This window comes from Corythoichthys intestinalis, chromosome 22, assembly GCF_030265065.1.
Source record: "Corythoichthys intestinalis isolate RoL2023-P3 chromosome 22, ASM3026506v1, whole genome shotgun sequence".
NCBI lineage: Eukaryota > Metazoa > Chordata > Actinopteri > Syngnathiformes > Syngnathidae > Corythoichthys > Corythoichthys intestinalis.
Window position 1 is genome coordinate 29,845,623 of NC_080416.1, and position 15,798 is coordinate 29,861,420.

The 15,798-nt window shown below is 38.4% G+C and overlaps 1 protein-coding gene across 1 annotated transcript; it reads left to right on the top strand.

Moving 5' to 3' along the window:
* Nucleotides 1–57: 57 nt before the first annotated feature.
* Nucleotides 58–15,382, top strand: snrnp40 (small nuclear ribonucleoprotein 40 (U5)). The gene is made up of 10 exons (XM_057828437.1): nt 58–331; nt 5,393–5,522; nt 5,601–5,694; nt 7,537–7,702; nt 7,878–8,000; nt 11,753–11,873; nt 11,955–12,037; nt 12,166–12,227; nt 12,313–12,416; nt 15,125–15,382. The coding sequence occupies exons 1-10, from the start codon at nt 218–220 to the stop codon at nt 15,172–15,174; spliced, it is 1,047 nt and encodes a 348-aa protein (XP_057684420.1). The 5' UTR covers nt 58–217; the 3' UTR covers nt 15,175–15,382.
* Nucleotides 15,383–15,798: the final 416 nt, after the last annotated feature.

Genomic DNA, 15,798 nt, shown 5'->3' on the forward strand with positions numbered 1-15,798 from the left:
TAACGTCTGCAACAACAGGCCCTGCAAGCCAATCATCGCTGCCGCTGGAAATTCAGACCAATCAAACCGTTTCAAATCCCGGAAGAACTTCCTTCTGTTCTTCCCCGATTCATTACCGCTCCTTGTACCTCAGTGAAAATACAGCCAAACGTTCTTATGTTTGCATCTTAAACAACGGGAATAGGTTCCTTTTGTTGATTTTGTCGATGAGGAAATAATGATTGAGCCAAAGAAGAGAATGGCGGACATGGCGGTGGTGCCTTCAGCTGCAATGAAGAGACCCCGGACGGAGCTGGTGGCGGCGGCCCAGTCTCAGCAGCTCGTGGCTGGGGTACTGTATTCAATCTTCCGGTTCCCATAAGAACGACCATAAAGTTCCTGATTTCATGTTAGTTAGAATAGATTTACTCGTTGACTGCCATTGATTGTGCTGGATTTCCCATCCATTTTGAATGGGAGAGGCTCGCTGCGAGCGCTCTTACACCCAATGAAAACTGATTGGACGTCCATCGGCGTCAATGGCACTGTTAAATGTCAACCAGTCCTCCAAGTTTAAATGAATTTGATGTTTATTGTTTTCGATGGCTAGCAATGAGCAGGGGTGGGTAGTAACACATTACATTTACTCCAGTAACTTTTTTGGAAAAAAAAAAAAAACTTCTTAGAGCAGTTTTACTATACCATACTTTTTACTTTAACTTGAGTACCGGTAGATTTGTAAAAAAAAAAAAAAAAAAAAAAAAAAACATATCTCTTATTCCGCTACTTTGGGCTACACTAGAGTCGCTACATTTTTCAAAACGTATTAGCAAACTGGAACATAAGTATAATGTTAAGGTAAAATATACATTTTTTTTTAAATAACTGAAATATTCTAAATAAAATTAATATAAATGCAGTCCTATAGGTGAGCCAAAACCCACAGCTCAACATTATAACCATCAGAACAAAAATAATTGAATTATTTTCCATAAAAAGCCCGTGTGTATGACTCGTATCATGTTTACATTATACACACACTCTCTTTCTCAACACAGACAGTTGCCAGACAGAAAAAAACACATTTTACCACTGCTAGACACACTAAACACGCTGGAGTTAACTCTCGTAACTGGTGCGAAATGTTCCTGACAGCGTTTACTAACCTACAATTTTGTATGAATGCGAAATCATATTGGAGGTATTGCCTCCTTCGCAGCCACCCTCCGCAAACATTTAAAATGCCGGTTGGGCTGCCTCTAAGCCGCGGCCGTCTGCAACTTTTCTGTAGCCAAAGTATTCCCATACCAGTGATTTCGTTTTCTTTGATGGAGGAAAAAGTTCAGGAGTTTCACCTCCTCCAGCCATCGTGAAACACAGCTTACTCACTGACAGTTGAGCCTTTCAGCTGGAGGCGAGGGATTTCTCCATGCATCTTTGGGACATAAAAAATAGCTAATACCTTAGGGACGGTATAACAGAAAGTTTTTGCGGTTTTGAAACCTTGACGTTTTCATACCAAGGTATACCTTAAAACTGGTAATCGGCACACGCTTAGTCTCAAGCCCCTTTCACATACAATTATACACAGTTTAAATCCCGGGATTTAAACGGGCAGCCCTTATGTGTGTGTGAAAGCAGGCATTAAATTCACGGGTCATAGCACGATGGCTGATGACGTAAATGTCATGGCGGGCCGATCCTCACTTCCTCTTTCTTCGCAGTAAGACGAAAAACGGTAAACAAACATCGCAAATATCAACATAGCAAGCTGGAAGTAGCTAAATTAAACTGAAAACATAACGAAATTAAATTGCTATTGGATCGTGGAGCCGTGGAAGAGAGTCCATTGTCCATCTTTGGAAATGTGTGGTTTATTTTGTTGCCGATGCCGACCAAACATGACGTGATGTCCGGATTATAAAATCATGACAGCAGCCCTCCCCGCACAGACAGCACCGTGTCGGCAACACGGGAAAGTCCGTGTAAGTGTTCAACCCGCGTCTTTCCTGGGAGATATCTCTGTGTGTGAAAGCAATGATGGAGTAAATCCCGCGTCAGCTTACATGGGGATTTACCGGGATATGTGTGTGAAAGAGGCTTCAGTTTCACCAATAAGATGTCATAACAATAAACTAGGGCTGCAGCTATCGAAATTTTTATTAATCGATTGAAAATTCTAAAGATTAATCGAGTAATCGGATAAAACAAATATACTTTTAGGTGAAGAGCAATTATAAATACACATGAGAAAACAAGACATTTCATCTAATCTTGAACCATTTTCAGTCAATCAATGTCTTTATTTTCAATGTATATTGTTGAAAACGGCAAACCGTTGCATCTCAGATGTAGCTAGAATTTAAAAAAAAAAGACTAATTCACTGCTTTCACTCAAAAAACCTTTAGATCTTATTAAAAAAAAAATATATATATATATATATGTGTGTGTGTGTGTATGTATGGATATAAATATAATATACCTAAAAATGCCGTTACGCTTGATAACACACATCACTTAAAAGTTAGGATTTTTTCCCACGTTTCAATTGAATTTCCTTTTTGTGTCAAGCCATTTTTAAGTTCTAGTTAAGTTTTAAGTTAGTCTAAGCTGTAAGTCCTGATAGGATTTTGAGTTTTTGCAGTGTTCAAAATAAATGTATGATACAGGCTGTATTGGAGCACATGCTGCACATTAGGGACCAGTGCTACTTGGTGTTTTATCCAGCAATGACTACTGAGCTAAAATTGATAGTTAGCATTTTTGAGTTTTTATTTTACAACCTCATCACTCCACAACGCTATGTTATGTTGAAGCCTGTATGTAAGACACGTTGGCCACGCATCGACAGTGGTCATAATTAATAGAAACCTAGCCCTCCGCAGGGCTAAAGTTATGTGAGCTAGTGACAGTAACGTTAATCTTATTTATAAGCGCTTAGCGCTCTTTATTAGCGCTTAGCGCTGTACTGCTTTTGGCGGCTGTTTACTAACGCTGCCCAGACGCGGCCGAGTCTGTCATTTCGCATCTAGTTCAACATACATGTGATCTCTATGAGACTCATCAGACGCTACCTGCTACCAACGTAGCAGCGTGTGGGCTAGTATTTAGCAACGTCGGCGTCGTTTGTAGCGGCTGTCGGCTGCAGTAATTTTTTTTTTTTTGCTTCTTCCTCTACGCATGTGACATCAGCGCGTTGTCCCGCATTAAAAGTAGTCCGAGCAAAACGTGATGCTTAGAGCTGTCAAAATAAACGATTACTCGAGGTGGATAAAATTACTCGGATCAGTTTTTAAACTGGAGTTACTCGAGTATTTGTTTCAGCTCTACAATAAACACATGATTCCATTATACCAATCAGAGGTAACAATGTTTTTTCTCCACTAGAGGGCACTCATGCTCTTTGGACAGGTAATGGGTCATAGTGTTGTTCTGATCTGAAATGGATGATTTTTGTGTAATCTTTTTGGCATAATATCATATGGTCATGTAATAGGTTATAGTACGGTATAATAATAACAGTTCATATAGATCAGAGGTCGGGAACCTATGGCTCGCGAGCCAGATCTGGCTCCTTTGACAGCTGCATCTGGCTCGCAGACAAATCTTTTATATAAAAATAAATTGAAAAAAAGTTTCATTTCTCCTTTGCCCATTGAGTGAAAGCCGGTTCGCAGTAATTTTAGTAGGAAAGTGGCAAACATGAATGTCGTTGTCTCCCCGTCTATTTATCTATCTATCAATCGCATAGGCAATGCAGATGAGGCAGAGACACTGTTCAAGTGGGGTTTCCGCATTTTGCTGTCGAAAATAGCGTCCGATGTGCGCATGTGCGTGAGATCAGGACATAAACTTACCTCGTTTTCAGTTTCGTTTTTCGCGTTGTTAGAAACCCTTTTGAGAAGATGGCAAAAAGAAAAAAAGACGAGGGGTATCGTACTCTTCGGCAGGACATAAGGACATAAATGCAGCACCGTTTTTTTCTCTCGCTTTGAATGAGTCAACAGATGTAAGCTATTTATCCCTGTTCAGCATGATTGCATGGTTTTGACTATGAAAGGGACAACAAGAGGGGAGGATTTATTCAAGTCCTTCACTTAAGTTCGCTAAAGAAAAAAATCTACCAATGGATAAACTTGTTTCGGTGTGCACTATAGTGCTCCGTGCATACGTTTCTCAATGCCTGCATGAAGCTTAATCCCACCAAGTATCAACCAGACTACAAAGCCATCAGCAAAACCATGCAGCACCAGAAGTCGCATTAATGTTAAGAAATACTCATCATTGATTAGCAGCAGCATAACAATGTTAATGAAAAGAATTCACAGACTTATTGTGCTTTAAAAGTGTTGAAATTAAATAAAATGCACACATTACTTGTATTTTTAGTTGTAAACATATTGTATGGCTCTCACGGGATTACATTAGAAATATGTAGTGTTCATGGCTCTCTCAGACAAAAAGGTTCCCGACCCCTGATATAAATGAAGTTGTGCTGAGAAAAAAAATACCATTATTTTTTTTAAAAAGAAATCAGACATTGTAAGCAGTTACTCACAACGTTGCACATTACTTGAGTATTCTTTTCAACATTTTTTTTTACTTGTACTTGAATACATTTTTGGATGAGTACTTTTACTTGAGTAATATTGTTTAGAAGTAACACTACTCTTACTTGAGTCATTCTTTTTTGCACTTTACCCACCTCTGGCAATCAGTTAACTATAAATAGTCTAGTGCTGCAACGATTAATCGAGTTACTTGCGTAATTCGATTGGAAAAAAGATTTGAATTAAATTTTGGTGGTTCGAGTATTGGTTTAGTTAAAGCGGTGTTGTAATGGTTTGTTTTGAAAGTGTTTGCATGGTTTTATTGATTTGGGTGAATACGCTGCCTTCTCGTGGCAACAGTAAATATGACATAACTCATTTCATATGGCTGAATCCAGCTACTCCCTGTTAAGACCAACATAAGCTAAGTTTTTGTTTCAGCTAATGTTTTTTTTTATGCATTCATAATTTAGTTTATAGGTATATTTAGCTGTTTTTTTGTGGGAATATGTGTTTGAACCAGTTAAGAGTATTGCTATTAAAAAAAAGAGCATTTTATAGCATTTAGGCTAGCAGACTTTTGCTGTGTAAGGTAGCCAATTGTTCTTATGTTGTACTTAGATCCTCATTTATTTATTTTTTTATACCGTTTAAGGCTCAGCTCAGGTGTTTTAATTTTTTATGTTCCTTATCTGATTACTTGGTTATTCGAAATAACTAGTTTATCGATTAATCGACTACTCAAATAATCGATAGCTGCAGCCCTCAGATAGTCTATAAAAATACTTTCAATGTGGGAATGGTACATGTTCTAAAACTTAGTGCGTTGGCAACATTTTTGATTTTGTGTGGACTGTTTTAGGGACCTCCGAGGACCTCCAGCTTGCAGGCGCCCATCATGCTTATGTCAGGCCACGAGGGTGAGGTCTACTGCTGCAAGTTTCACCCTAATGGTGCCACGCTGGCATCATCCGGCTTTGATAGGCTCATATGTAAGTAAACTGTAGTACACAAACAGCACGAAGGCTTCGCCGGCTGAGGAAAACATTCACTGTGTTTGTGTACTATAGTGATGTGGAACGTATACGGAGACTGTGACAACTTTGCCACGCTGAAGGGTCACAGTGGAGCAGTGATGGAGCTACACTACAACACGGATGGAAGGTACTAAATTTACCTGTTAGAATAACTGACAAGGGAGTTTTTTTATTTCTAGGTCCAAAATGAGTTTTGATTTTGTGGTTACAAGCTGACCTTGATTTAAACCCTTAATTTCAAACTCTACACTGGGTTTATGTGGGTCATTAAAAAGCATTAAAAGTCATTAAATGGATTTTGCCTTAAAGAGCATTAAACTAAAAATCTGAGGCATTAAAAATTATGTAAACTTGACTGGTAGCCGATAATATTGGCCAATAAAATCATTTTAAAATGATTTCAGATAATCGTGATATGTTTTTCATTATAAAAGTGAATGTAGAAGCCGATAATATTGGCCAATAAAATCATTTTAAAATGATTTCAGATAATCGTGATATGTTTTTCATTATAAAAGTGAATGTAGAAGCCTTCTGCCTTTGTCCAAGGGCTGGTCACAGCTGAGCATAGCTGTTATGCCTATTGGCCACTAGATATCTAAACTAAGATGCTTGCAATTTGTTATGTGAGCATACCATTTGCGTTCATGGTGCAAAAACTAAATGAATCATAAATTATTGAAAAATAATTCATTTTAACCTAATTACATATCTCATTCACTGTACTGAAGCTATTTGCCTTTGTTGTTATTTTGAGCCAGGAGCACTATGTGAGATTTTGCCCTTGCATTTGATCAAAAAAACTGATGTTTGCACTATTTTGATTTCAACAATAAATACAGTGGTGCAGTATAGACCATTTCTCTATAACTTAAGTTGAAGTTGTTCCCTTATTTTTCACAGAATGTTTATTGGAAAACCTTGAAGTTGTTACATTTATCATTATTAAAGTATCGGGTGGAGCATCACAATACAATTAGCCGTAATATATTAAGTCCACGACAGCATATATCAGCATCGGTTTGATATCGGTGTCGGGTTTTTTGAGTTGGACAATATTGGGTTATCAGTTAAAAAGTCTTTTATTAGTAGGGCTGTCGAACGATTAAAATTTTTAATCGAGTTAATTACGGCTTGAAAATTAATTAATCGAAATTAATCAAACCATCTATAAAATATGCCATATTTTTCTGTAAATTATTGTTGGAATGGAAAGATAAGACACAAGATGGATATATACATTCAACATACGGTACATAATTACTGTATTTGTTTATTATAACAATAAATCAACAAGATGGCATTAACATTATTAACATTCTGTTAAAGCGATCCATGGATAGAAAGACTTGTAGTTCTTAAAAGATAAATGTTAGTACAAGTTATAGAAATTTTATATTAAAACCCCTCTTAATGGTTTCTTTTTAATAAAATTTGTAAATTTTTCAATCAAAAAATAAACTAGTAGCCCGCCCTAGTTGATGTCAATAATTACACAATGCTCATGGGTGCTTAAGCCCATAAAATCAGTCGCACCCAAGCACCAGCAGAGGGCGACAAAACTCCAAAAAATACAAGTAACAAGTTGGCATTGCACTGTGCTGTCATTTTAATCTGTTTGAGCGGGGCATGTGCGTTAATTGCGTCAAATATTTTAACGTGATTAATTTAAAAAATTAATTACCGCCCGTTAACGCGATAATTTTGACAGCCCTAATTATTAGATAACTCCACTTACAATTTGTGTGTGTGAAACAATCTGCAGTTGGGCGTGGGCGTTTAATTTGTTTAAAGTGGTTTTAAAAAGGATTAAATGAGTTGTTGAAACGCTGCTATGCCTAAAATTCTACTTTTAAAGTTTGGACAACTTCATTCAAACCCATAAGTCTTAATTGTGGTGTACTTTAGTCTTACAATACTAAAAATAATAAATGTATTTCAACAAAAATTCCAATGTCTTGCCTTTCAGTTTGCTGTTTTCCGCAAGCACGGACAAGACTGTTGGCGTGTGGGACAGCGAGACGGGCGAGCGAATTAAGCGTTTGAAGGGCCACACTTCTTTTGTCAATACCTGCTACCCAGCCCGCAGGGGACCCCAACTTGTGTGCACTGGCAGCGACGACGGAACCGTCAAGGTGAGGCGGCAGCGAATATTATGTCAGTTGCTTGATTTATGGGGTAGATTTCCTAGAATATGTTAATATGTAGTCACACCGATCACCGTATCAATGGAGTTTGGTATTGTTGTAAAACAATATATCTGGTCACGATACGACGTAATTCTGAATGAATGTATGTCATGTGTTGCAGCTGTGGGACGTGCGCAAGAAAGGCGCTGTCCATACCTTCCAGAATACCTACCAGGTGCTCGCCGTCACCTTCAACGACACCAGCGACCAGATTCTGTCTGGCGGCATCGACAACGACATCAAGGTAACGAGGGTCACTTCTGTAACATCCAGTAAAGTTTTTGGCAGCCCTTTTAATTTTCGTCTTAGTCTTTTGGATGAAGTACAATGGATCAGCATTATTATCTGTAGGCCCATGGCCCACAACAAAATGTTTACTGCATATGAAGGTGATTGGTTTCACCTAGCTGGCGTGAAACTGGTCTCTTGGACGTCTGCACAAGTTGATCCATTGTTCACATTTTTTCCCCTCTGAGTTTTTGACTTCGGGAAACGTGTGAAGAAAACATCCTTCATATGTGGACGCTCTTAATGTCTACAGTCGTTTCTACAAGTTCCATAGCAGCAGTGTTTACTCTGCATTAGGGCTGGGCGATATGGCTTTAAGTATGTATCACGGTAAATTGAGCAGGTTTACCTTGATAACGATAAATGACGATAAATTCGCCTGAGCGAATATATAATTTGAAAATCTGAATCAATGTATAAAATACATATTAACTGTTTCTCGTTAGATTTATTTACCAGCTTTCAATTTAACAATTGTACATGCAATCTAAACATCAAGTATAACAGAATTTCTTGTAAACAATAAGAATTCAAGTGTGAACATTTATAACAGCTTGTTTGACTTGAAAAATGTACAACATTATAAAAATCAATACGACGACTGTTAGGGATGGGAATTGATAGGATTTTTACGATTCCGATTCCATTATCGATATTGCTTAACGATTCGATTCTTTATCGATTCTCTTATCGATTCTAATTTGGGGGAAAAGAAGAACAAACGTTTTGATTGGCATCGAGTTTGTTTAATCAGAAGTCGCAACCTTACAAACTCACAACGAGATCAAAAGAGGCCCAAAGCCTCAATGTTAACTGTGGCAATAAGTGGCAAATACACAAGAATGTGTAACATTTTACTGAAACATTTATCTAATAGAAATAAAAAATATTGGTATATATTGGCAGATAGGTTTTTGTTCTGCCTTTGGCAATATGTGTTAAAGCAGGGGTCCCCAAACGTTTTCCTGTGAGGGCCACATAACTTTTCCCTTCTCTGATGAGGGGCCGGGGTCAGTTTGTAACAGAAAAAGTGTGACGATTGCAGAAGTGCATAAATGTAAAAAATTATTGTTTTTCAGAAAGCCACAATCAAATAACCCTTTCTGGACTTTTTATAATAATAATAATAATTAATAATAAAAACACTATTAATTAAATAGTTAATAACCAAATAACCCTCTCTGAATTCTTCAAGGAAAAGGCCAGAAAATAAATAATACGTTTGAGAAAAAAAATAAATCAAAATGGCCGGACCAAATGTGGAGGCAGGCCGTATTTGGGCCGCGGGCCGCAGTTTGGAGACTATTGGGTTAACGTGTATTATTTTACCATTACATTGAATTGCATGCCTTTTAGTTTTTGTGGCGCTTACACGCTCAAGTGGGGGCGCCCTTGCGCTTCCTCACTTGAAGAAGAACGCGCTCACGTGAAGAAGAGCGCGCTTACATCCAAAGAAGAAATGCCGCATACAAGTGAGTGGGCGAGACTTAGTGAGAGAGGGAAACACTTCTACGAGCCAACGTTCTTTGTTAATGTTAATATCTACAGAGGCAACGCCTGTATGTATCATCTTTTGTGTTGTTGTTGTTGTGTTTCCACTCGCGATCGGACACTTAAATCCAGTTGTGTAGTGGTTTGAACGATGTGCTAATGCTAGCGAACGAATGCTAACCATACTGTTATTAGCAGCTCATCATCGCTGATTTACGTTGATGCAAACCTGTTTGTTATTGGGGACGAAATTGATTTGTTTCATTTCTATTCTTAGTTTCACTCTTCAAGTGATGGTTGAATAAAGTCAGCAAATCTCCACCTTGCAATGACTGCAAGTCGCTTTGTTGTAATTTTTCCTCGTGAAGTGAAGACACACTTTCGAGCGTTTGAACCTACGTGCTGTCATTGTTATGTTTATGGCTGCAATGCTCGTGCTTACCCTTCGTACCTTTCATTTTCACACGCTTTCCTGGTGAAGTGTAGTCAAACTTTGGAGCGAGTGGTTCTTGGCGCCATGCTAGTTTGATGCGTCTGGACAACAAGACACGTCACGACGCAATACGCGTCTTTTGGAATCGTTAAAGGGATCGTTAAGGCTTTTTCATTGTGATGTCGAGGCCTCGAAACACTCAGAACCGGTTCCGAATTGGAATCGGATTTCGATTCCCATCCCTAACGACTGTGCAAACATGTTATTGTAACACAAATGACTTACAGCTTGAACAGTACACTTCAAATAGACAACTTTTTGGTAATGGCTGCTGTGACATAATTACTCAACACAAGTGTTTACTTCAAGGTTTCAGTTTTTTTTTTCCAGAGCATTTTTTAATACATGCACGCACACATGCACCCACCACACAGACACAACCACATTAAAGCTATATTGCTCTTATGCCAATGAATCATTTAAGATTTTATAATAGCAGTAATGACACAGACACAAAGACGCAAGCACGTACAGAAAAATAGCTGTGGCCATTAAACGGTCATATTATAGGCTTCACTGTTGGATTATACTTTATGCTGAATGCTTTACCATCATAAAAGCTATCAGGGAAATCACACACACACACACAGATACAACATAACGCGACATAATGATTGCTAGATGCAGTCCGTGTCCAATCCACTCATTAATTTCAGCCATTTCGACAAGGTTAGAGCCGCAATCTGACTCCATCACGTTCATTTGTTGCGTTAACCGCTAGCGTTAGCCTGTGGCCTGGCTACCAGTAGAAAGCCCTGTAAGCACCCTCTCCTGAAATCGTGAAAACCAGGGAAGACAGTGGATGAAAGCCCGTCTGGAAGCCGCCAAGAGTTTACTTAATGTCGGGTAAAACTTTGGCGAAGCTCCCTTAAGCCTGACACCATCACGTTTGCGTGTAGCGTTAGCTGCTAGCCTTAGCCTACCGGGCTTCTGTTTGTTTGATTTCCTAATAACTACATGACTTCATACGTAAGCCCACTGACTGCTTTCTTAAAGGGGAATGAACATAGCCGAACAACACAGTCAAAGCGGCATGAAAAGACTATATTTTCTTGTTTTATTAAATTACCGAATTTACCGACATGGTCAAAATTACGTCGGTCATCGTGAAGATATTCGGTAACGGTAACATTTGGGTTTACCGCCCGGCTCTACTCTGCATGTTCTTTTTTGAAAGATTGCCAGCGGAAAAATAAGCAGTACTAGCATGGGTTTTATGCAAGCGCACTTCTATGTTGACCCTCTTCCGGTTATGATGCTGACGTCACATAGCCTTGCGGTCTAAAAATAGTATTCGTGCAATACACTATTGAATCTTTAAAACAGATCATAAATGCTCAATAATGTTGAGGTATGAGGATTGTGCCGGCCATAAGAGATTCTCAACTCATTCCTCATGCCATTCTTTAACAATTAAGTCCAAGATTATGTTGCCAAAATGTTAGCTGTTTTCATTATTTTGTCCAATCCATGTATTACTTAGTGAGATGCATGTGACAATGTTGTGGCATTAGCAGTGCAATGACAGTGACATTTCGGAGCAACTTAGTAGGTTGACGAGGTGGATGCTAGGGTGTGTATAGTCTTTTATGATGCTCCTTGCACTTCCTAGGCACCAAGACAGTAGATGGGGGACCAAGGATGAAGGGGAGGGGGGAAGCTGACAACCTTTTTGATGATTATAATTTTCAAAGTTCACCGATTCCTGTACTTGTGTCTTGCAGGTGTGGGACCTGAGGCAGAACAAGCTGATGTACAACATGCACGGACACGGCGACTCGGTGACCGGACTCAGTCTCAGCTCCGAGGGGTCATACCTTCTCTCCAACTCAATGGACAACACTGGTAAAGCTCGAATATGTGTTTCAAAGTTAGCCCAAAATATCTTTTTAAGCTGTTTATTTTAGAGTGTTTATGTGCCTGCAGTTCGTATTTGGGATGTCCGACCTTTCGCACCGAAGGAAAGATGCGTGAAGATTTTCCAAGGCAACGTACACAACTTTGAAAAGGTCATTATTATTCACCAAAATCTTGTCAATCATCTCTACCATTTAACAACAATTGATGATTTTGTCAGCGAGCCAGTTATCAGGAAGCTAACAAAGCATTATTCTATTTTTTTTCTTTCTTTCTTCAGAATCTGCTGAGGTGCTCGTGGTCCACTGATGGCAGCAAGATAGCTGCCGGATCTGCTGACAGGTGACCCACCCCCCCAAAAATTAATGGTGCATTCAAAGCTGCTGAGATATCAAAAATGTCCACTAGAAAAAGATTTTTGTTGTAGGTTTGTATACATTTGGGACACCACGTCACGCCGCATCCTCTACAAGCTGCCGGGACACGCCGGTTCTGTTAACGAGGTTGTGTTTCATCCTGAGGAGCCCGTTGGTAAGTTAGCCGATGTTTCAGGGTTCAGCCAAATTCGCCTAAAATATTGTTTGAAAATGCACATATTTGTGCTGTTTAAAAAAAAAAAAAGTATCTGAAGTGTTCTTGGATTCCCAATGCCTATTTTTTTTTTTTTAATAAAAAATAATATGAAAATGAAGAAAAAGAATTTAAAAAAAAAAATATATATATATATATATATATACCACAACTGTTGAGTACACAATTTTTTAAATGAATATAATTAATGTAATATATTTCAGCTAAAATGTAAAACTTGATTTTTAAAGAATACATTTTTTTTTTTAAATATGCTATATTTTCATAAATGTATGACTTTTGTTAATGTAGTAGTTTAACCGAAATATATTATTTTCCTTTACAAATATTTGGCTTCTTTTTTCTGAAACGACTCTTGGTGAATTACAGTATTACTGCTAAAAGTGTTACAATTTTTTTTTCTTATTAACATACATCTTGTCAACTCGACAACTTTTTTTGTTTTAGAGCTTAAGTTGGGCTGCAGCTATTGATTATTTAAGTTATTGATTAATCCATCAATTAGTTTGAGTAAATGAGTAATCAGATTAGGAACATTTAATGTGTTGCAGAATAGATTTTAGGAGATGTAAAACAAAAGCTTGCTAAGATTCCACCTTCTAATGAGCATTAAATGCGAATACAAAATAAAATTCCCAAGTTTTTTCACTCTTCAGAATTGCACTTTCATTTCACAAGAGCAATAATTTCATTTGAAAATAAATTAAAATACCTGATCTTAATATTAAATAAATGAAGATTGAAGTACGACAAAAGAATAATGGACTAAATTGCATAGGAAAATTCCGCTAGCTTAAATGCTATAAAAGGCTAACGTTTTTTTTTCTTTTTTCCAAACAATTTCAAACACATATTCCAACAAAGAACTGCTAAATATACTTCTAAACTAAATTACAAACGCATAAACAATTACAGTGGGGCAAATTAGTATTTAGTCAACAACTAATTGTGCAAGTTCTCCCACTTGAAAATATTAGAGAGGCCTGTAATTGTCAACATGGGTAAACCTCAACCATGACAGACCGAATGTGGAAAAAAAAACAGAAAATCCCATTGTTTGATTTTTAAAGAATTTATTTGCAAATCATGGTGGAAAATAAGTATTTGGTCAATACCAATAGTTCATCTCAATACTTTATGTACCCTTTGTTGGCAATAACGGAGGCCAAATGTTTTGTGTTACTCTTCACAAGCTTTTCACACACTGTTGCTGGTATTTTGGCCCATTCCTCCATGCAGATCTCCTCTAGAGCAGTGATGTTTTGGGGCTGTCGTTGGGCAACACAGACTGTGTGGCGTCAAAATTATAACAAGAACGGGGAGCAAAAATCCCAGAACCACACGGGGGGGCCTAGAGAATTACCTACAGAGAGCTGGGACCACAGTAACTAAGGTTACTATCAGTAACATAATGCGCCGCCAGGGACTCAAATCCTGCACTGCCAGACGTGTCCCCCTGCTGAAAAAAGTACACGTCCAGGTCCGTCTGCGGTTCGCTGAGAGAGCATTTGGATGATCCAGAAGAGGACTGGGAGAATGTGTTATGGTCAAATGAAACCAAAATAGAACTTTTTGGTAGAAACACAGGTTCTTGTGTTTGGAGGAAAAATAATACTGAATTGCACCATACCCACTGTGAAGCATGGGGGTGGAACTCCAAACATCATGCTTTGGGGGTGTTTTTCTTCAAAGGGACCGGGACGACTGATCTGTGTAAAGGAAAGAATGAATGGGGCCGTATCGAGAGATTTTGAGTGAAAATCTCCTTCCATCAGCAAGGGCATTTAAGATGAGACGTGGCTGGGTCTTTCAGCATGACAATGATCCCAAACACACAGTCAGGGCAACAAAGGAGTGGCTTCGTAAGAAGCATTTTAAGGTCCTGGAGTGGCCTTGCCAGTCCCCAGATCTCAACCCTATAGAAAATGTATGGAGGGAGTTAAAAGTCCGTGTTGCCCAACGACAGCCCCAAAACATCACTGCTCTAGAGGAGATCTGCATGGAGGTGTGTGAAAAGCTTGTGAAGAGTTACAGAAAACGTTTGGCCTCAGGTATTGCCAACAAATGATACATAACAAAGTATTGAGATGAACTTTTGGTATTGACCAAATACTTATTTTCCACCATGATTTGCAAATAAATTCTTTAAAAATCAAACAATGTGATTTTCTGGGGGGGGTTTCCACATTCTGTCTCTCATGGTTGAGATTTACCCATATTGACAATTACAGGCATCTCTAGTATTTTCAAGTGGGAGAATTTGCACAATTAGTGGTTGACTAAATACTTATTTGCCCCACTTTATATTAGCTCAAACAAACACTTACTTACTAACTTATGTTGGTCTGAACAGGGAGCAGCTGGATCCAGGCATGTTAGATGAGTCACGTCATATTCACTGTTGCCTCTAGAGGGCAGTGTATCCAGCCAAATCAATAAAACTAAATACAAACACTATCAAAACAAACCATTAGCACACCACTCTAATTAAAATTTGATTCAAAGCTTTTTTCTAAACGAATTACTCAAGTTAATTGATTAATTGTTTCAGCACATCACACTAGCACTGTTGAAAGTGAATACATGAAATATACCCCTTTCTTCATTTGTGATCACTGTGTCCATGTCTTCTCGCTCTGTCTCCACAGTGCTCTCTGGTGGCAGTGATAAACGACTGTACATGGGGGAGATTCAATAGCAAATGTGTTTGGGAAGCTTTAGTAAGGACATCAATGATTTTTTTTTTAAATTTTTTGTTCTTTTTAAATAAAAATCACGTCTTCTGTAAAGACAGCACGTGTCGGGTCTTCATATATCTGTATGATTTAAAGCAGGGGTGTCCGACTCATTTTGGTTCTCGGGCCACATTTATGGCAATTAGGATTAGATATAAGGCAATTGGGATGGAATAGTTGTTTTTTTTTTTTTTTTTTTAATTTGGGGGGGGGGGGGGGGGGGGGCTAAATATGTTAACTCAATGGCACGGAAACGTGATCATTCACAACCAGTCCTTCAAGTGTAATTGAATTAGTTGTCAATGGCAGGTATTGAGTTCATTTTGTGTCACTCTCATGTAGTTTTAAGATACTTACGAGTTATTTCCTGTAAATTTTGGATCATTTCCTGTTGTTGTTGTTTTTTTTGGGGGGGGGGGGGGGGTTCTAGCCTTTCCGGGCTACTTCCAGTTGATTTTGTGGCATATCCAGGTGACTTCCTGTTGGTTTTGGAGCATTTTAGGGTTACTTCCTTGTCAAGTCATTGGCTGCCATCGACGTTGCTCAATGTCCAATCCATTTACACTGGGAGTGGGAAATTGAACGAA

What these genes read in the sequence shown, in the direction of transcription:
- snrnp40 (XM_057828437.1), top strand. Translation starts at nt 218, where the DNA reads ATGATTGAGCCAAAGAAGAGAATGGCGGACATGGCGGTGGTGCCTTCA. An exon ending in CAACTCAATGGACAACACTG is followed by an intron (nt 11,874 to 11,954) that starts GTAAAGCTCGAA and finishes ATGTGCCTGCAG; the next exon opens with TTCGTATTTGGGATGTCCGA. An exon ending in GCTGCCGGATCTGCTGACAG is followed by an intron (nt 12,228 to 12,312) that starts GTGACCCACCCC and finishes TTTTTGTTGTAG; the next exon opens with GTTTGTATACATTTGGGACA.